Source organism: Myotis daubentonii, chromosome 1, assembly GCF_963259705.1.
Source record: "Myotis daubentonii chromosome 1, mMyoDau2.1, whole genome shotgun sequence".
NCBI classification, from domain to species: domain Eukaryota; kingdom Metazoa; phylum Chordata; class Mammalia; order Chiroptera; family Vespertilionidae; genus Myotis; species Myotis daubentonii.
Genome location: NC_081840.1, coordinates 190,054,334 through 190,074,952, shown reverse-complemented (window position 1 = coordinate 190,074,952; position 20,619 = coordinate 190,054,334). Strand labels below are relative to the sequence as shown.

The 20,619-nt window shown below is 44.5% G+C and overlaps 1 protein-coding gene across 8 annotated transcripts in view; it reads right to left on the bottom strand.

Annotated features, from left to right (window-relative positions):
• LOC132218448 (UDP-glucuronosyltransferase 2B31-like) overlaps window positions 1-20,619 on the bottom strand; it is a 104,906-nt gene that overhangs the window by 51,766 nt on the left and 32,521 nt on the right. For 2 of the 8 annotated variants that reach the window (XR_009449207.1, XR_009449205.1), the window contains exons 1-5: window positions 19,496-20,587; window positions 15,361-15,509; window positions 4,826-4,957; window positions 1,556-1,649; window positions 599-686 (exon numbers count right to left, since the gene is read on the bottom strand). The exons of 1 other annotated variant lie outside the window; for it this stretch is intronic. Coding sequence is in view for 5 of the 7 variants with exons in the window: in XM_059669695.1 (XP_059525678.1) it covers window positions 599-686; window positions 4,826-4,957; window positions 15,361-15,509; window positions 19,496-20,213 (1,087 nt within the window). In the remaining 2 variants the exon portion in view is untranslated. Of the gene's footprint in view, window positions 1-598; window positions 687-1,555; window positions 1,650-4,825; window positions 4,958-15,360; window positions 15,510-19,495; window positions 20,594-20,619 lie in introns of those variants that run through there. 5 more of the 8 variants (XM_059669695.1, XM_059669716.1, XM_059669687.1 and 2 more) reach the window with 5 other exon arrangements.

The window sequence follows — 20,619 nt, the reverse complement described above, 5'->3', positions numbered from 1 at the left end:
ATTCGGGATTTTAAAAAGTGTATGCTAAAAAAAAAGAAAAAAGTGGTGGTGCATGTTGAAATATATTCTCTTAATAAAATAGAGAAGTCAGAGTGTGATATGCAGATGTCAAGGCAGCAAGCAATGGGATGATGGTGGCACCAGAATCAAAGGAAGGAAAATCTACACATTATAATGAAATATGTTTTTACTTCAGAAAGTGCTATTAATTTTTTCACCAATGGATAATGGAGAGTTACTGGTAGTAAAAGAGGAGCTGATATTTTTCAGGGGGACCTGAACACCCTTATGGCGGATTAAACCATTGGTGTAAGAAGAGAATTAGGAGGCAGAGTGATAATTGAGCTATTCTTTCTGAGAGGAATTACACGTGAACTAAAGATCTTTTGTTTGTGGCCATAAGGAATGTGACTATGTAAGATAAAATGTCAACTGTTACAGTTTATCCTTTCCCCCTAGGACTAGGAAATAAATATAGGGAAGTTCATTTTTATTTTTGAGGTTTTCAGGAAGAAATGTTCAATACACTTTTATCCTAGTGAACTGTTTATCATTCTGGTTGACTTGATTCTGATTCCAGGGTTTTCCAGAACCTTACCAAGAAGGTCATTCTGGGGGATCCATTTATAGAGCCGGGTGTTTGGCCCTAAGGTATCTGGTTTTTTGCCATCATATCTCCATATAACCTGTTAGGGCGAAGAAGGTTATATATTACTTGAGTCAAACTGCAGAGAATTCTAAATAGGTTAAGAGACATCTAGTTAAACCCCTGACATAATACAGATAAGGGAATGAGGACAAGACATGTTGATAATGAGAACCAATAAAACACTGCTCTAAGAGGCATACATACTCATATTGTGGGTTACTTATTTTTATATTCAGTCAGGTATGAGTGCAATCACGATGTTTCACACTTTGGGGTTAGACAAATGAGATTATCAATGACCAATTCATGCATATAAAAATTTTTAGGTAGTCATATAATTGTAGTTTAAAACACAGTAAATAAATAGTCTACACATTTATTTTAATTATTTGTTATCCTAGCTCTCTTCATCTAGATTTAAAGTTAACCTGTTTATTTCTTTTTGAATGACAGGGAAGTGGTTTACTTATATTCACTAATTACATAAATTATCTTAGAGTTTTACATCATTTGCTTTACAAAATCAATGCAATCAGCTATTTATGAGAATTAAATCATTCTGATATATGTTTATTAACAATAATAAATAATGTCTACTTAATGAGTATGTTTAGCTTCTTTTAGTTTTCTACTTATTAATCACCACTTCCAAGTGGTAATTTTTACCCAAATCCTGTGTTACCACTCTAGCTAAGATTGAAAATTTTCTTAAAATGTAGAAAAGAAAAGCCATTGGCACTTTATAAATAATAGTTTGCCTGTTGAAAAGGTCAAATATGATGATGATGGTGAATTTAATTCATCTGACTTAATATTTCAAAACATTATACAGTTCACTGACAGCACTGATTTATATGGTTAATCTATATATATATATATATATAATAGAGAAATATGCAAATTAACCTGGATGCTGTAAGGGGAAGACCAAACAGCAGGGACCAGAGCAGCCACAGGCTCCCAGCCACGCCAGCCCCGGAGCACCAGCACACCCTTGGTCCTGGAATAAGGACGCATTCACAATGAGCCCAGAGTTACTTCACAGGGGCTGCAGATCAGGAGGGCTGTGGATGGGGGGACTGCAGATTGGGGAGAGTTGCAGATCAGGGGGGCTGTGGTTGGGGGTGTGTGGATAGGGGGGCTGCAGATCAGGGGGTTGCGACACTGGGTACCCCAGCTCCGAGCCCAGAGCCTGGCCTCAAAGTTGCAGCTGTGACTGCACTGCCCAGCGGGGAGCCCCACATGGGCCCCCACAGACTCAGGAGAGCCAACGGGTCCATGGGGACGGCCAAGAAGAGGCCTCGCCTGGCGCCCTTTACTCCGTGAGGAGGGCCTGGTGGATGGGAGTTGTGGGCCAGACCGTGACCAGTGATCAGTGTTTGAAGAGGGAGCCTTCAGACCCGTGGACTTTCTCTCCCAAAGAAGCTCCGGCTCCTCCCTGCACCCAGGCCCTGCCCGAGGGCCATGCTGGGGCCACGTGGCCGCTGCCCACACCCACTGGTGTCTGCAGTCCCGTGTGGGACCGTGAACCGTGTCTGAGCCACTCTGAGGTGGAGCCCACGTCACCTCTCTAAAGTTTTCATTTGTGCTGATCGGACCTTTGCCTTTGGAGGTGTAGAAGCCAGGACGGTGGGCGCAGTGGAGCCCACAGACGGGCACTCAGGAGCTCCTGGGCCCGCAAGGCTTCCTTCAGAGAAGGCGCCCCCCCCCCCGGCCCCGCCCCCCAGGGCACCGCTCAGTTAGGCCTGCGGGGAACAGCACAGTCCCCGCTACAGGCAAGGCCCCAAAGCTGCTCCTGAACCTCGCTCTTCCTCCCTTGGCTCCCACAGCCCAACACAGCCTGTGCCAGCCCGGAAGAGGGTTGGCTGGTGCCCTCAGCGCCCTCCCCAGGGCCCTCCCCAGTACCAGACAGGACCAGGCAGCAGGGGGTGAGGTTGGCCTGGGACAGACTTAGCCCCTGCAAGCTGTGTCACAGCGGATCCTGAGCAGCGAGAACTTACCAATAGGGATGTTTGTGCAGACATTTCAAACAACTTCCACTTTTAAAACTGAATTAAAAGCATAGATTGTTGCTCTAGAGAGCAATGCTTCGGTGGGACCCGAGGTCACCTTGGAGGCTAGAACCAAAAGTTACATGATAGCAAGTGTTGGCGAGGATGTGGACAAATCTGAGCCCTCACACCCTGCTGTCGGAATGGAAATGGTGCAGCCGCTCCTCAAATGATTAATATCATTCACATAGGACCCTGCAACCTGCCACTCCGAGGTATACACCCAAGTGAGGCAGCTGGTCACAAAACGCCCATTGTGTATGGTCCCATTCCCATGAAATGTCTGAAACAGCAGAGTGCCAATGGCTGGGTGGGGCAGGCGGCTAGATGGGGAAGGTGGCACTGGGTTTCTTCTAGAAGCAATACAACGTTCTAAAAGTGACTGGTGGTGCCCTGGCTGGTTTGGTTCAGTGGATAGAGCATCAGCCTGCAGACTGCAGGGTCCTGAGTTCAATTCTGGCCAAGTGTACATTCCCGGGTTACAGGCTTGAACCCCAGTAGGGGTTGTGCAGGTGGCAGCCAATCCATGATCTCTATCATTGATGTTTCTCTCTCCCCATCTCCCTCCTCTCTGAAATATATATATATATATATATATATATATATATATATATATATATATATATATATAGATAAAGGGGTAGTATGCTAATTAGACCGGGAGACCTTCCAGAAGACCTTCTGGACAAAGTTATGGTGGCGGGGCCGAGGCAGAGGCGTTTAGGGACAATCAGGCCAGGAGGGGAGGGCAGTTGGGGGTGATCAGGCCGGCAGTGGGGCACAGTTTGGGTGATCAGGCTGGCAGTGGGGGGCAGTTGGGGGTGAGCAGGCTGGCAGGCAGAGTGGTTAGGGGAGATCAGGCAGGCAGGCAGGTGAGCGGTCAGGAGCCAGCAGTCCCAGATTGCAAGAGTGATGTCCGACTGCTGGATTAGGTGGGATCAGGCCTAAACCAGCAGTTGGACATCCCCCGAGGGGTCCCAGATTTAGAAGGTGCAGGTAGGCTGAGGGACACCCCCACCCCACAGTTGCATGTATTTCGTGCACCAAGCCACTAGTTAATTATAAATAGCCAAGCAATTTATAAGTCCACCAGTAAGCTGGATTCTAGTTTATAAGTGGTTAACATCTTTTTGCTATGTGAGTGTTAAAGTTACTTTAAGTTCTCAGCAACTTTGCATAGGTGATAAGGAAGAAGCTACATTAGTTAGGAAACTAAAAGTAGTTCACAATTATCCAGAGACTTCAAGTGTATTTTATGTATTAGGATAATTCACTACCATAATTTATGGAGAAGGAGGAGCAGCTGAAACTGTTCCATGCTAGACTAGCTTCTGGTTGACTCTTTTTTATCTCCTCATCTTCCTCCTCCTCCTCCTCTATCAGAAGTTATTATTCTGATGGGTTGTTTTAGGGCCACATTTTATAAAACACAGGGTCACCTTGAGGGCTGGACCCACCTACACCCTTTCTTTTATGTCTTCCTGCTTCAGAATTTAGCAGGGCCCAGCCCACCAGGGAGGTTCTCTTCACGCTTTACAGGCCAATTTTTCTCTTTCTCTAAATCATTGTTTCTGGCTTAGGTTCCTGGATGCAGCTTGGTGAGTCCTAGACATCCCTTCTCTGAATATCACCTTGCAACTGAATAGACCTAGTCCAAAGTCCAGGGAAATTAGGAGAGGCCTGGATTACCTGGGAAGTCTAAACTGTATGATGCCTTTCAGATTGTTATCATTCCCTGGTTAATGTTAAAATTTAACTCTATTCTGAGAACATTGGTAGTGTGTTCAGTACTCTAGGAATCCTGCAAGGAAATGAAGCAAATGACAGGATAGGATTTGGTGATATCTGTTCCTGCCCTATAATACTATTATCAAACCAAACTTCACACTGTACTTTTAAAATATACTTGTTTGTGACCAGAATGTTAATGCCAAAGTTATTATCCATCAAAAACACCCTCTATACTACTTTAGCACCTGACATGTGTATTTTCTTTTTCAAATTGGTATCTAACATCATTGAAGCTATCCTAATAGTTTACCTTTCATGTGGAAATTTCTTAATCAGACCCTTTACAGAGTTTAACACACTCATGAGTTTTCTGCTCTAAGGTAGTTTATCTAACCTTTTGAGGAACCCGGGCAAGGGCTGATGCAATCACATTGGCTCTTTCTTCGGTCATGTTAGTCACCATCGACCCCAGGGAAAACACCACGATACCATTTTCTCCAGAGCTCTGGACAAACTCTTCCATTTCCTGTGAAGGAAGAATTTTTTCCATTACAAAAGACAATAGCATAGTGAACACTATTGAAGGGATTGATACAAACAGCCATAGGGAAAATTAAGTATCATAAGGAATTATTAGTGTAGTTCTTGTTATTTTAAATTGTGTTAAAATACACATAATATACTTACCATCTTATCTATTTCTAAGTGTACAGTGCAGTAGTATATATATTCTTATTGTTGTATAATTCATCTCCAGAACTTTTTCATCTTGCAAATTTATACTGTATATTTCTTAAACTGTAATTCTCCACTTCCCATTTTAACAGTCCCTAACAATTATCATTCTTCTTTCTGTTTCTATGAATTTGACTAGTCTAAATCCCTTACGTATGTGGAATCATGCAGTATTTGTGTTTTTGTCTGTGGCCTATTTCACTTAGCAAAATGTCCTTAAGATTCATCCATGTTATAGCAGGTGTTAGAATTTCCTTCAATTTTAAGGGTTGGTAATGTTCATCTACAGATACCCTGAGCCACCAGAAAGACAAGTAGGTTCTAGAGCAAATTAATCCTGAAATATTGCAGGAGGTAAAAATCACTAAACTGATACTTTCATTTTTCAGGGACATCATGAGTGCCGGGGTCCAACCCCAGCAGGTCCAGGGGTCCCCAAAGGTGTGGACGGAGTCGGCGAAGAAGGAAGGACACGGAGACAGCATTCAGTTGATCAGCAGCCTAGCCAGGATCTCCAGCCAAGTTCTGGTCTGGATCTCCAGAGAGGTTCTGCTGTTTATTGTCTTGTTACATCCGTATTTATCCCAGTTGATTTTAATCCTGTCAATTTCTATTACAAAGGTTAGGGCATTTCTTATCTCCATTCCAGGGAGTAAAGATTATGTAGCTTAAGCATTATTGTTTGTAGTGATTAACTACCCGCCTGGCACTTAGTTAAGGAGTTTCATCCCCTCCCTGACTTCAGGGAAAAATTCCTACCTGGGGAAACAACCTTTCTAGGAGAGGCATCCCCTCCCTGACTTCAGGGAAAAATTCCTACCTGGGGAAACAACCTTTCTCGGAGAGGTGACCTTGGTTAAAACACACAGCGCTAAGGGGAGCAAACATATTAAGAACAGTATGCTATATACGCCAGGTCCCTTGAAACATATGCTGTGCAGATGTTTCTTTCCTGCAGCGACTGTGTCAAGCAGCAAGGATGGACCGGCTTCCGGCACATGAGAAGGCAGGATTCATTGAAAACGATAATGCTGGGAAAAATAGAAGGTAGGAGGAAAGAGAATGATCAAATATGAGATGGATTGACTCCATAAAAGAAGCCATAGGCATGAGTCTAAAAGAGTTGAGAGGGCTGTTATAACAAGGATTTTGTGGACATCACTCAGTCATAAGATCCTCAGGAGTCAGAGCTGACTCACAGCACATAACACATAATATACCATTGTGTGTATTGATTGTTTATTGATTTATCTATCAACTAGAGGCCTGGTGCTCAAAATTCATGCATTGGTAGGGTCCCTAGACCTTGCCGGTGATCAGGGTTGATCTGGCTCGTTCAGCTGTTGGCTGGGGCATTCCTTCTGGCTGCCAGCCGGGGCCTGCCTTCATTCTGTGCCATCCCCTGGTGGTCAGCACACGTCATAGTGAGCAATCGAACTCCAGGTCAAACTCCCAGGGGGACACTTTGCATATCAGACTTTTATATATATAGATGGCCCTTGGGTTCATTTTATCTTTTGACTCTTGTGAATAGTGTTATGAATATGATTCTAATGTCACTGTTTTGGAATATATCCAGTTCTATTGCTGGATCAAATGATAATTGTTTTTAATCTTGAGGAACCTGCATTTTCTTTTTATCAGTGGCTGTTTTGAGGAGACCTAATTCCTCAGTTCTTTGGAGTATACAATTGATGAGCTTGAATTCCCTTATTACATATTCTTGTGCAAATGTGTGTGTGTGAGTGTGTATAAGGAAGAAATGAAATAGAGCCAGTACACAATATTGAAGAGGAAATGCTTTTAGACACTCTTCATTTATAATGTTATTAATTAATATATATTCTTGTAATGAGGCTACACAACAGTATCTTAATTCACCTTTATTTCTTTATTATAGTTCTACTAAATTACTTGCATTTATGCTTGTCAGGTTTTCTGGAGAATTATTGTAGTATATTCATTAGTACTTTATTTCTTTGACTATGAATACTAAGAAAAAGTTCATTATGATTAGAATGACTCTATATCTTTTTTATCATCTCTATAATAATTTATATCTCATCTTAACTTTTGTCAGATTCTCCCAAACTTTCCCCCTAAATCATTAAAATAATTTATTGTAGTTGGCATACTATATTTTATTTGTGTCAGGTGTGCAATGTAGTAATGTGACATTTATATACTTTACTATGTGGTAAATCTAGTAACCATCTCACTGCACAAAGTTATGTTAAGTGTTATTGACAATATTCCTTATGCTGCACATGAAATTCCTGTGATTCATTTATTTTATAACTAGAAGTTTGTACCTCTTATTCCTCTTCCTCTTTTCCTCCATTACCAACCTCTCCCCCTTTGGCAATCATCTATATATATATAAAAGTCTATATGCTAAGTGTCCAAATGTACGGGTAATGAGGTCATGTAGCAATGCCCGGCTTCCTCTCCCTAGCGACTAGCCTCCTTGAAGTTTTTTCTGCCCAGGAACACGACTTGCTTTATAGCCAGGTGCAAACATTTCACACTTGTCTAATCTCATTTGATCTTCACAGAAGTCCTGGGGTAGGTAGGTAGGAGACTTGGTGGCATCCTATTTTCTTTTCATTAGCCAGAAAACAGAGATTTGGAAAGCTTAGAAAGTTAACCCGACTGAAAAGAAGTAAGAAATGGTGAAACTTGGAAATGACTTCAGGTTTTCTCACTGCACAGAATATAGTCAAACACTGCTGTAGGTAAAAATTTTACCCTTTGTTCTCCCTGTGTGATCTACAATAATAACCTGATTCATGTTGATATTTACTGCTTTGTTGCTGACAATTACCTGAAAGAGAAGTTGGGGTGCTTCACTGGACTGGAAAAACTTTAGCTTCACCAGAAAGCAGGTCTAATTAAGCAAGTTTATTCTATATATATAAAAGGCTAAGTTGACTCATGCATGTGCAATATATGCTAGTGCCAATCACACGAATGTGTTTCTAGATGTCATTGTTGATTGTGAATTTGGTTGGCACTTCTAATATAGAGGAAGGGCGAATAGCAACATTAAAATATGTCTCCTAATTGATTTCCTTTCAATGCGCATGAACTGGGCCACTAGTAAGAATATAATTTGTATCTATAAGTCTATTTCTGTTTTTTTTGCTTGTCTGTTTTTTTAGATTATACATATAAGTAAAATCATATAGAATTTGTCTTTTTCTGCCTGAATTATTTAAATTAACATAATACCCTCTAGGTCCTTCCATGTTGTTGCATTTAGCAAGAGGTAATCCTTTGATATTGGTGAGTAATTTTTCATGGTGTGCATAGACCTCATCGATTTTACCCATTTATCTATTGATGGACACCAAGGTTGCTTCCATATCTTGGTTATTATAGTAAATGCAGTAATGAACATGGGGGGGTATATATCTTTTCAAATTAGTGGTTTTGTTTACCTCTGATAAATACCCAGAAGTGGAACTGTTGGATTGTATGCTATTTTTAATTTTTTGAGGAACCTCCATACTGTTTTCCACCAATTTACAAACTTACTCCATGTATAGGCGTTCCCTTTTCTCTACCTTCTTGAAAACACTTTTTACTTGTTGACTGATTTCTGGATATTTATTTTGTATCCTGCTACTTTACTTAATTCACTTATCAGTTCTAGCAGTTTTTGTGTGGAAACTTTAGCGTCCTCTATATACAGTATCATGTCATCTGCAAATGGTGACAGTTTTACTTCTTCATGTCCAATATAAATGCCCTTTATTTCTATTTCTTCTGTGATTGTTGTAGCTAGGAATTCCAATACTATATTGAATAAAAGTGGCAATAGTGGGCATCACTGTGTGTGTTGTTGTTTTTTTTATCGTAGAAGAAAAGCTTTTACATTTTCACCATTAAATACGATATTAGCTGTGGGTTTTATTGGTCATATATGGTCTTTATCATGTTGATGTATGTTCTCTCTGTACCCACTTTGTGAGAGTTTTATCATGAATGTATGTTGGATTTGTCAAATACTTTTGTCTGTATCTATTAAGATGATCATATGATTTTTATCCTTGGTTTTGTTGATGTTGTCTATCACATTATTTTTGTGTGTGGATATAGAACCAACCTTGGATTGCTAGAATACATTCCACTTGAGCATGATGTATAATCCTTTACCATATTGTTGAATTCAGTTTGCTAATATTTTGTTGAAAATATTCACATCTATTTTTATCAGAGATATTGGCTTGTGATTTTTTTTTGGTATTGTCTTTGGTTTTGCTATCAGGGTACTGCTGACTGCTTTCATAGAATGAATTTGTGAGTGTTATTTCCTTTTCAATATCTTTTTGAGAAGGATAGGTATTAATTGTTTGGTAGAATTAAATGTTCAGTAGAATTTACTTGTGAAATTATCTGGTCCTGAACTTTTGTTTGTTGGGAGGTTTTTTTTTTTAAATTAGTATTTCAATTTTCTTGCTTGTAACGGATATGTTCAGTTTTTATGCTTCTTCCTGTCTCATTCATTGAAGGTTGTATGTTTCTTGTATAGCTCTTTTTCTGGAGGTTTCTTCTATTCTTTCATTTGGGACCTGTTCCTTTTTCTGCCTATATTTCCTGTCTCTTTGTTTCTGTGTATTAGATTAATTTGCTTTGACTCTGAGTCTTTTGTATCCCCTCATTTGTTTTACTTTCTTTGTTTATTTCTAAGAATTAGATGAAACACCCACCTCTCCTGAACTTGATGGAGTGGCTTTGTGCTGGAATGATCTTTGTGTAGTCTGTGTGTGCTGGGTGGCTTCGGCAGCCTGGCTGGAACTGAAGTGGTTGTATGAAGTACCAGGGGTTCGCTGGCATGCAGGCTAGCACAGTTGAGGCAAACATGACCAATTTTCCCAGTGTGCCCAGCTCCGTGGGCACCCTAGTAGGCTGGATGGCTGGGTTTGGAGCAGCTAGTGGCATATGGCTGCAGCATTGCCATGGTAGTTTGTCTGTCTGAGCCTGGGGTGGGGGTGGGGTGAGTGGCCTAGGGCATGCTGTGGTGGCCTTCCAGGTGAGCTACAGCACTTGAATTAAATTCTTGCCCATGCTGTCAGTGCAAGAGAACGTAAACATTGGCACTCACAGGTACCTCAAGTCCCAAAGAGTTTCCACAGAGTCTGGAGATTTCTCGCAGTTTCTCAACCTTCTCTACGCAGTCTCTTTCTCTCATTTGTTGTGCAGAAGCTGTTCAGTCAACCCTCAGATGTTTTTTAGGAGGAAATGCTCTTCATGTAGGTGTATATTCGGAGTGTTCATGGGAAAGTGTCAGTTCAGGGTCTTCCTATGCTGAAATCTTGGACCTTTCTCCCTAAATCACTTCTTACAAGCTGGAGGATTACTATAATTCATGAATCTGGTATTATTGTCCAGAATATCCATGAAATAGCCTTAAGATTCCTATTTATAACCCAGAATTATCCTTTTATAGTTATTTATCTGAGTGTCCATGTTTCTGACATGTATGTATATGACACCTTTTGCTCTGAAATCATATTGTACGTTCCAGTAGAATATGCTATGTGTAACTGGCTGTGAGGGGCCCTCATCATCACCTCGCTGACTCTCCCAGGGAGCACCTGCCCCACAGTGGGAGAGCTACAACTGGGCTTTCTGCAGCAAAGATCTGGTCACCCTCTTGAGTAGCTCAGGTTGATGTATTTAAAGTTGCTTGGGAAGTCACGTTCACCTGGAATTGTTTCAGAATTATTCTGATTGTGGTCCCTGATTTTTTTTATCAGTTTTCAAATTTTATTACTTTCAGTGCTAGAAAAATTCCTGATTGCTCAATACACTTTCTAGCTCCCTACCCCCAAATGTGTAAGGAGACAACATTTTATGGATATTTGGTCCAAACTTCATACTCATCTATCCCCTCTGAACCCCCCCCAACCCCCCCCCACCCTGCTGATTTTTCTGTTTTAAATTGTTTACTTGTTTTTTTTCTCTGATAAATACCTAACCCTTCTAACATAAAAAAGTTTACTTTCTCATTCTAATAATTCCTTCAAGCTTTTGTTTAAAAAAATTGACATATAATCGAAATCTAACATTCCGTACGTTTATGCTGTATAGTGTGTTAAATTGATTCATTTATATATTATAACTAGAGGCCCGGTGAATGAAATTCGTGCAAGGGAGCCAGGGAGGGCCCTAAGCCCAGATGCACCCTCACCAATCCGGGACCCCTCAGGGGATGTCCGACTGCAAGTTTAGGCCCGATCCCTGAGATTGGCCTAAACCGGCAGTTGGACATTTCTCTCACAATCCGGAATTGCTGGTTCCTAACTGCTCACCTGCGTACCAGCCTGATCGCCCCTAACTGCTCCCCCTCCCACCAGCCTGATCACCCCTAACTGCCTCCACCTGGTGGCCTGATTGTCCCTAACTGCTCCCCCTGCCAGCCTGGTAGCCGCACGCAGCCTGCTGTTTAGTCGTTCGGTCTTCCCCCATTAACCCAAATGCTGGCTTGGTTGCCCCATGCAGCCTGCTATTCAGTCTTTTGGTCATCCCCCACTAACCCAAATTACTGCCTGGTCGCCCCCCGCAGCCTGCTTTTCAGTCGTTACTTTTACTGTGATGGCATCCCAGACAATTTGTATATTCCTCTATTATTAGTAGAGATATAACTATGGTCCCAGTGCATGAATTCATGCACCTTGAAAGGAACTGTGGGCCATGAGGCTGCAGTGGGCACAAGGGCGGGTCTTGGCCCATCCTCCACATCTTCGCTTGGCCCCTTCCACTGAGGCCCCTGGTCCCCTGTCTGCTGACAGCCCTGTTTCCGCCACCACCGCTCCCATGTGCTGATGATGCCAGCAGCGGGTGCGAATGGGGCTGGAACCTTCAGGGGGTGTGAGTGGCAGCTGCTGCCCCAATTGCCCCTCAGAAGTAGGGGGAGGAGGAGAAGCCCTCAGGGATGATTGGGACTGGTGCCGGGTGCCAGCAGCGCATATGACTGGTGGCTCTGGCTCTGGCTGCGGGTGTGAGCGGGGCTGGTTCCAGAAGTGGGTGTGAGTAGCAGCTCCAGTGCAGGCCGCGGGTGTGAGCAGGGCCATTACTGGCAGCAGGTGCAAGAGGCGGCTGCTGGACCGGATCGCTCCTCAGGAGCAGGGGGAGGTGGAGAAGCTCTGAGGGGCCTTTGGGGCCGGCAGCCGCCGCTTGCAACTGCTAATGGCGCTGAGCGATCGGACCAGCACTGGGTGCTGGCAGTGGATGCGAGCAGCGGTCCTGGTGCTGGCAGCGGGTGAGAGCGGGGCCTGTGCGGGTAGCAGGTGTGAGCACCCAGTGGTACTGTGGCGTGCGGGAGCACAGGATTTTCGTAACCACCAGAGTCTCGCCCTGATGACAGCGACCAGCACTCCTCCTTGGTCTGGCGCCCCCGCTCACCAGATCCACTAACTCACCACTGCCAATGCCTGCAATTTTCTGTACTCTACTGCCTGCAGCCAATGCCCACTATGTTCCACGCGTGCCCCTGGTGATCAGTGCACGTCATACCGACTGGTTATTCGGTTGTTCGGTTGTTCCTCCATTCGGTCTATTTGCACATTAGGATTTTAGCCTCATGGCCCACAGTTCCTTTTAAGGTGCATGAATTCATGCACTGGGCCCGTAGTTATATCTATACTAATAATAGAGGAATATACAAATTGTCTGGGATGCCATAACAGTACACACATATGTGTACACACACACACACACACACACACACACACACACACAGACATATATATATATATATATTACTACCTAACATTAGTGAACATCTCTATTAGGTCACACAATTATCTTTTTATGTGTGTGGTGAGAACATTTAAGATATAGTCCCAAGAAACTTTCAAGTATATAAAGAGTATTTTTGGCTATAATCACTATAGATCCCAAACGTAATCATTGTCGAGTTGCAAATCTGTACCCTTGACCAACTTCTTCTTACCCACTAATCTTTCTTCAACCAGTACAGGGTAATCACCATTATACTTCTGTTTCTAACGGGTTTGCATTTTTAGATTCCACATGTAAGTGATATCCTATATTATTTGTCTTGTTCAGTGTGCCTTATGTCACTTAACATAATACCTTTGTGGTCCATCTATGTTGTCCCAAATGGTAGTATTTCCTCCTATCTTATGGTTGAATAATATTGTAGTGTGTGTGTATTTCACATATCTTAAGTTGTTTCCATTTATTGGCTCTTGTGAATACTGGTGCAATAAACGTGGGATTATGGATATATTTTTGATATCCTATTTTTCTTACTTTTAGAAGTGTACCCAGAAGTGGATTTGTGGGTCATATGGGAGCTATATTTAACTTCTTAAAAAACCTCCATACTGTTTTTCATAGTGGTTGCACCAGTTTTACATTCCCACCAACAGTGCACAAGATTCTGTGTTATCTTGTAGATCAACAAGTCTCCTTAGTACAGCTATTTTGATTTTCTATTGGGTGAATCATATATCTCCATGTCTGTATTTGTTTGCTGGAGGATTGTTGTAGAATTTGGTGACCTAATGTTTCCTTGATTTTTCATGTTCTTTGGAATTTTGCATTGCTGTTTTTGCATTTGAATTAGCAGTCACCCACTGATGTTTACTACTTTCGGGGTAGAAATACTTTTCGTCAGTACTGCTATAGATAAGGCTTTTTCAGTTCTTGTATGAATATGCCTGCTCTGTGCTTCATGCTCCCTCTTGCGGGAGAATTCTGTTTGTCCTGTTTGTCCTCCCTCCATATAAAGCACCAGGCCAGATGCTGATCACCTCCTTTTTCTTTTCCTGAAGGTGGTGCTACAGCTCAAGTTTGTGGTTCTCTCCTGTTTGCAAAACTTTGACTGTATTCTGCTCTTCCACCCTAGCCTTTTATCAAATTTTGCTCTTGCTGCTGCCTTGGCAGCTTATACATGGAGCTGGCCACAGAGGGGAGGAGATATGGGTTGGAACGCGAGTCACTGTTGTTGCCCACATGCCAGTGTGGGGGGATCTGTAAGAAAGGTTTTCTTCATGGTTTGTGGTCAGGCTTCCTCATGGAGAACAGAATGCAGCCAGGAGGAACCCTGTCTCTTTAACATGCTCTCTACTAATCTTCTTTGTCAGATCTGCTCCCTCTCACCAGACACTGAGCTCCCAATTCAACACTCTGGATGCTGTGAGAGAGAAATGAGCTCTTTGGAAGCATCCTGCAAACCAGGGGAAGCTCCGCACCCACTCACCGGCTTTCTATCCCTGTGAGGGAAATCACGGGCACAGGCGGGCCTTCTTTCAGCCTTACACTGAGCTCCATCAAAAGAGGAATGATGCTGGCAAAATCAAGCTTTCCCCTCGCCCACACCAATGCATTCAAATTCATCTATTTTGTGCACCAACAGAGTGCTGGAACTTCTCCTTTGGAAATCTGGACTTCCACAAAAGTTCTCTACTCCATAGGTGGCTGCTCAAGTCAGGGCTGTAGGTGCTCCTGGACTGCAGCTAAGAGGGGCTGGAACTATTCACAATATCCTGTAGGTGTCACAGCCAGTACTGGAGTCTTTCTGCCTGTTACCTGATACATAGGTGGGCAAGACTCTTTCCAGGTCCTATTGCTTTGGCACTTTTGTTCGTGGATGGATAACAAATTTTGTTGTTGCAAGAAGAATATAACAAGAGATATCTCATGCTCACTTACACCAGATTGCTATTGTCACTCCTGAGGTATTATGATCTACTCCCATGGGATGCTCTCTAGCATTATTGTAGTATTATGCTTTTTCTTTATTATAATACTTTTCACACCATTTTTATTACTTGCTTATATGATCTTTTTCCAAGTAAAATATCTGGTTGGGCGAGTAAAACCTCTGTCTACATTGCTGCTCTGTATATCCCCCCCACCCCCTTGCACCATGCCAGTCACTTTAAAATTAGTTTTTGAATTAATGTCTGATGCTTTTTTTATGTGTTGAATAATGAAGGCCTTAATTTAACTGACCCTAGTTCCAAAGTCTGTGAAGTATACTTCTTTATTTTATAATAATAGTGACATTCAAATTCTTGAAATAGTATGAGTTTCTAATTGGCAGGTCACTTTACCCAGATTCCCATATCTCTCTCAGTGTGATCAGACCTTCTGAATGAAGAACACAGAATCACTCCTACTGAAAATGCAAAGTAGAACAAACATGAATAGTTTTACCTTAGGCAGAGGCTTAGCAGGTTTGCAGTGGAGACCTCCAACAAATTGAAAATGTGGCAAGAGTGGGCGAGGAAACTCAAAATCCCAATAGGTTCGAATAAACCATATATCTGCTTTTCTCATTAACTCGAATAATGTAGTGGGTCTTCCTGAAAGGGAAAGAAACAAAAAGTAGAAAAAATAAGAATATTGTAATGTGAATATACCATGTTGTTTTCTTAAAGAAAAAAAAGAAAAGCTTGGAATAATGTAGCCAAAGATATTTAAAGCGTTGGTGATTTGATAGTGCAAACATCTATCTAATCTAGTAAAAGAGATACATGCAAATTGACTGCACCTCTGCTATGCCCCAAGCCAAGCCCCCCAGCCAATCAGAGTGACTATAACCCAACCAAGCAAATTAACCCAACCAAGATGGCGGCCGGCAGCCACAGAGCTGGAACAAGCAGGAGGCTTGGTTACCCCGGCGATGGAGGAACCCAAGCATCCCGCCTGCCCTGGCTGGCTCTGGCCTTGGCTCAAGGCAACAAAGTTTCAATTATAGAAAACAAATAAATCCTAGACCTGCTTCCAGCCAGCTTCCACTGGGAGCTTGGGTGGCTGGGGGCCATGGCCAGCCTGCCAACAGCCATCAGCCCCTCACCCAGAATGGCCACAGCCTCATGAGGTGAGGGTCCCCACTGGGGGCTTGGCCAGTCTGAAAACAGCCATCAGCCACTCACCCAAGCTGGCCACAGCCACATGGGGTGAGGGTCCCCTCAGGGGGGCTTGGCCAGCCTGAAAACAGCCATTAGCCCCTCACCCAGATTGGCCAGGCACCCCAGCAGGGACCCCCACCCTGAAGGGGCTGTGGCCAGCCTGCAAACAGCCATCAGCCCCTCAGCCAGCCTGGCAAGGCACCCCAGCGCGGACCCACAACCTGAAGGGACTGTGGCCAGCCTTCAAACAGCCATCAGCCCCTCACCCAGGCTGGCCAGGCACCCCGGTGGGACCCACACCCTGATCCAGGACACCCTTCAGGGCAAACCAGCCAGCCCCCACCCATGCACCAGGCCTCTATCCTATATAATAAAAGGGTAACATGCAAATTGACCCTAACAGCAGAACCACTGGGAATGACTGGTCACTATGATACACACTGAACACTGGGGCAGATGTTCAATGCAGGAGCTGACCCTGGTGGTCAGTGCGATCCCACAGGGGGAGCTCTGCTCAGCCACAAGCCAGGCTGACAGCTGCCAGTACCACGATGGTGGTGGGAGCCTCTCTTGCCTCCTCAACAGCGCCAAGAATGTCCGACTGTAGCTTAGGCCTGCTTTCCATTAGCAAGTGGGCATCCCCCGAGGGTTCCCAGACTGCCAGAGGGATGTCTGGCAGCCCAGGGAGCGTGCCTAAGCCAGCAGGTGGTCATCCCCCAAGGGGTTCCAGACTGCGAGAGGGCACAGGCCAGGCTGAGGGACCCCCCCCCACCCGAATGCACAAATTTTTGTGCACCGAGCCTCTAGTCCTATCTAATAATAGACAAACATGATACTTAACTGTACCTCTGACACACTTCCCATTGGCTAATCAGCAAGATATGCAAATTAGCTGCCAACCAAGATGGCGGCCAGCAGCCAGGCAGCTGAAGCGAACAGGAGGCTTGCTTGCTCCAGTGAAGGAGGAATCCAAGGTTCCCTGCCTGCCACTGTTGGGCTCTGAGCTTGCACTCTAAGCAACTATGTTACAATTATAGACGCTAAAAAAACCCCCATGCTTTCAGCCAGCCGGCCGAGCTGGAGTTGCAACAGAGTTTCGATTATAGAACCCAAACAAATCCAGATCCCTGCTTTCAGCAGCCGAGGCCTCTGAGCTGGAGCGGAGCCCCAGAGCGAAAGCCGGCTCTCAGTTCCAGTGACAGCCATAGAAGGTAAATAAATCCCAGAATAAAAAAAGAAAAAAGAAAAAAAGGAGGGGTTGGGAGCTTCAGTCACCCGCCAGCCTGAAAACGGCCCTCAGCTCCTCACCCAGACTGGCCAGGCACCCCAGTGGGGACCCCCACCCTGAAGGGAATGTGACCAGCTGCAAAAAGCCATCATCCCCTCGTCCAGGCTGGCCAGTCACCCAAGCGGGACCCCCACCCTGATCCGGGACACCCTTCAGGGCAAACCAGCCGGCCCCCACCCATGCACCAGGCCTCTATTGTATATAGTAAAAGGGTAATATGGCTCCCAGCACCGGGATCAGCGGAGCCGCGAGGCCTCCCAGCACCGGGATCAGTAGAGCTGCGAGGCCTCCTGGCCCCTGGAGCAGTGTGACAGGGGGCAGCACCCAAATCCCCTGATCACCCTTTGGCTCTGTGTGTGACAGTTGGTGGGGCCACAACCTCCCTATCCGCCCTGCTCTGTTCGTGACAGGGGAAGGCGCCCCCAACCCCCTGATTGGTCCTGCTCTGTGCCTGATAGGAGGGAGCTCCCCAACCCCCTGATAGGCCCTGCTCTGTGTGTGACAGGGTGCGGCGCCCCAACCCCCCCATGGGCCCTGCTCTGTTTTGACGGGGTGGAGCCGCAACCTCCCCATAGGCCCTGCCCTGAGTGTGATGGGGGGAGTGCCCCAACCCCCTGATCGGCCCTGCTCTGTGGGTGACAGGGGGCGGCACCCAACCCCCTGATCTGCCCTGCTCTGTGCATGACAGGGGGCGGCGCCCCAACTCCCCAATCAGCCCTGCTCTGAGCCTGACCAGGAGCTGTGGGGCAGGCACCTAGGGATTGGGCCTGCCCTCTGCCACCCAGGAGCAGGCCTAAGCCAGCAGGTCGTTATCTCCCAAGGGGTCCCAGACTGTGAGAGGGCACAAGTGGGGCTGTGGGACAGCCGCCCCCCCACCAGTGCACAAATTTTTCAACTGGGCCTCTAGTAAATATATGAAAGTCTAAGTGATCATTAGGACCTGTTGGTGACTGACAAAACGGTTGATGGGTTGCTATGATGCACACTGACCACCAGGGGCAAACGCTCAACACAGAAGCTGCTGCCTGGTGGTCAGTGCACTCCCACAGCCAACCTCCCATTATCGGCCAACCTATTATGGTCCATTCCCTCAGCTGGCCAGGTTGTCATTCCTCTTCCACAGCCCACCTCCCATGGTCCCTGCCCCTGCCAGCCAGCCCATATCAGGCCCAATCTCTGGCCACACTGAGGGTCCCCACCCATGCACAAATTCGTGTACCAGGCCTCTAGGATTTATATAATATACATTTGTTATATTATGATGTTTATATATATTAACAATATATATAAAATTTAACAGTTTTTCTCCTCTAACCTCACATCAGGACATTCACAATCATAGAAAATGGTTAAACCTAAGCGACTACAGAATTAAACATGCATTTGCTACTCTGTAAAGTGGCAGAAGTAATAGATGCAAATGTGAACAATGATTTTAATTCTTCAATCAATTAAATATACCATATCCATGGAAACACTTTTCCCGAGATTATTAGTCTAGTTTCTGCAATTTAGCAAGCTATTAACTTTATCCTAGATTTCCCAAAAATGGAGGTTTTGAGAGTATGGCTCATTTCCTGGTAGTATAATTACATTCGGTTCAATTTAGGAGCCTAGTAATACTTGTGCATTAATAAAAACATTTACAAATAACAGCTGGAATATTTTCATAATGTATGGTAATAGATATGCTCACTCTTAATTTTGACTCATTTGTCTTTAATGAAGGGAGAGTTTTCACAAAATATAGTTTACTGACATACATGTCCACCCATCAACGAAAGTTTAGTGTTTAGGCAGATGAGTTGTAAGTGCTTAATAAAGGAATGTGAAGTCATTAGAAACCTGAAATTATAGGTTCCTGAGTCTAGGACAGAGCACTCCAGTGTGAAAGAACCCTTCAGGTAATATGGCAAAATAGATCAGTTTTTAAATCAAACTAAACTACACAAGCGGAAGCAATTCCTCAATGACCTTATAATTTAAACATTTCCATAATATTTGTGAGAATGAAAGATAATTTTATAATGTTATTTTATCATTTTACTTATAAAAGACAAATTTGACTCAATTAATATCTATAAAAATTCACCTTTTAGAGCATTAACAAAGTTAGGATTTCATGCTACCAAGTAAGGACATGACTTACCTAGTGCTTCGCTGTAAAGTTGATCCCACTTCTCACTAAATGCTTGGAACCAGAAATCAAAATAAAGCACATACATCATATTTTTTACCCTCTCCATGAATGTCATTTGATCACTTAATTCTGATAAGACAATAGGTACGTAGGATGGAGGGAATGGAAGTCCTCCACTGTACTTTTCAATTGTATAGCCAAAAAAGAAGCGGAGAGTGTACACAAAAGGTATTTTAAGTAGCTCAGCCAGCAGCTCACCACAGGGTCCAGCAGGATCTGCAAGAATGACATCAAACCTTGATTCCTGTAGTTTTCTCATAACTTTCTTGTTCAAAACAGCATCTTTACAGAGCTTTTGAATACAATCAAAATATTCCCAAATGTTATCTTGAATTTGTGAATAATAAGTCCAAAATGTATATTTTGGCATATATGTCCACTTAGAGGTCAGCCGCATGAGAATATCCTCAAAATCATCTTTTGTTACAGATGTAGGAAAAATCTCAAATTGGATAGCAGACGGTTTATTGGGATCAACAAGAATTGAAGCTGAAGATGTCAGAACAGTCACTTCATGACCTCTCTGGACCAGTGCATCCAGGATGGTCTTCATGTTGATCCAGTGGCTGTATTCTGTGGGCCACACCAGCACTTTTCCACAACTCCCAGGGCTGAAGTGACCACTCAGCTGTAGCAGCAGCAGAACTGAAATCCACTTCATAGGCATCCTGGTGGCACACAGGCTTCTTTTCAAATGGCTGATCCCTTTCACTATGGCTCATGCTTCCCTGCAAAGGGAAACCAACCAGGAAGTTAAAGTATAACTTCTGGGCGTGGCCCCAGCGCCAGCGCGCCGATCGCGGCAGCCTCCTTCTGCCGGTTGCGGCTCCCACCAGCCCCTCCCGGCCGCGTTTCCCTGCCGCGGGGCGGCCTGAGTGGGCGCTGCGGGCGCCGGCGCCAGCGGTCCTGGGGCTCGCGCGCGTGGCTTGCCACTCCTTCCCGATCCTCCGGGCCCTAGCCCACCGGTCGGTCCTGGTGCAGCCGAGGCCGAAGCAATGGGAACCCCTCCGCGGTGTACCCGGAGCGGCGGCCTCGCCCGGGAAGCGGCGGTGTCTTCCAGGAAACTGGAAGCC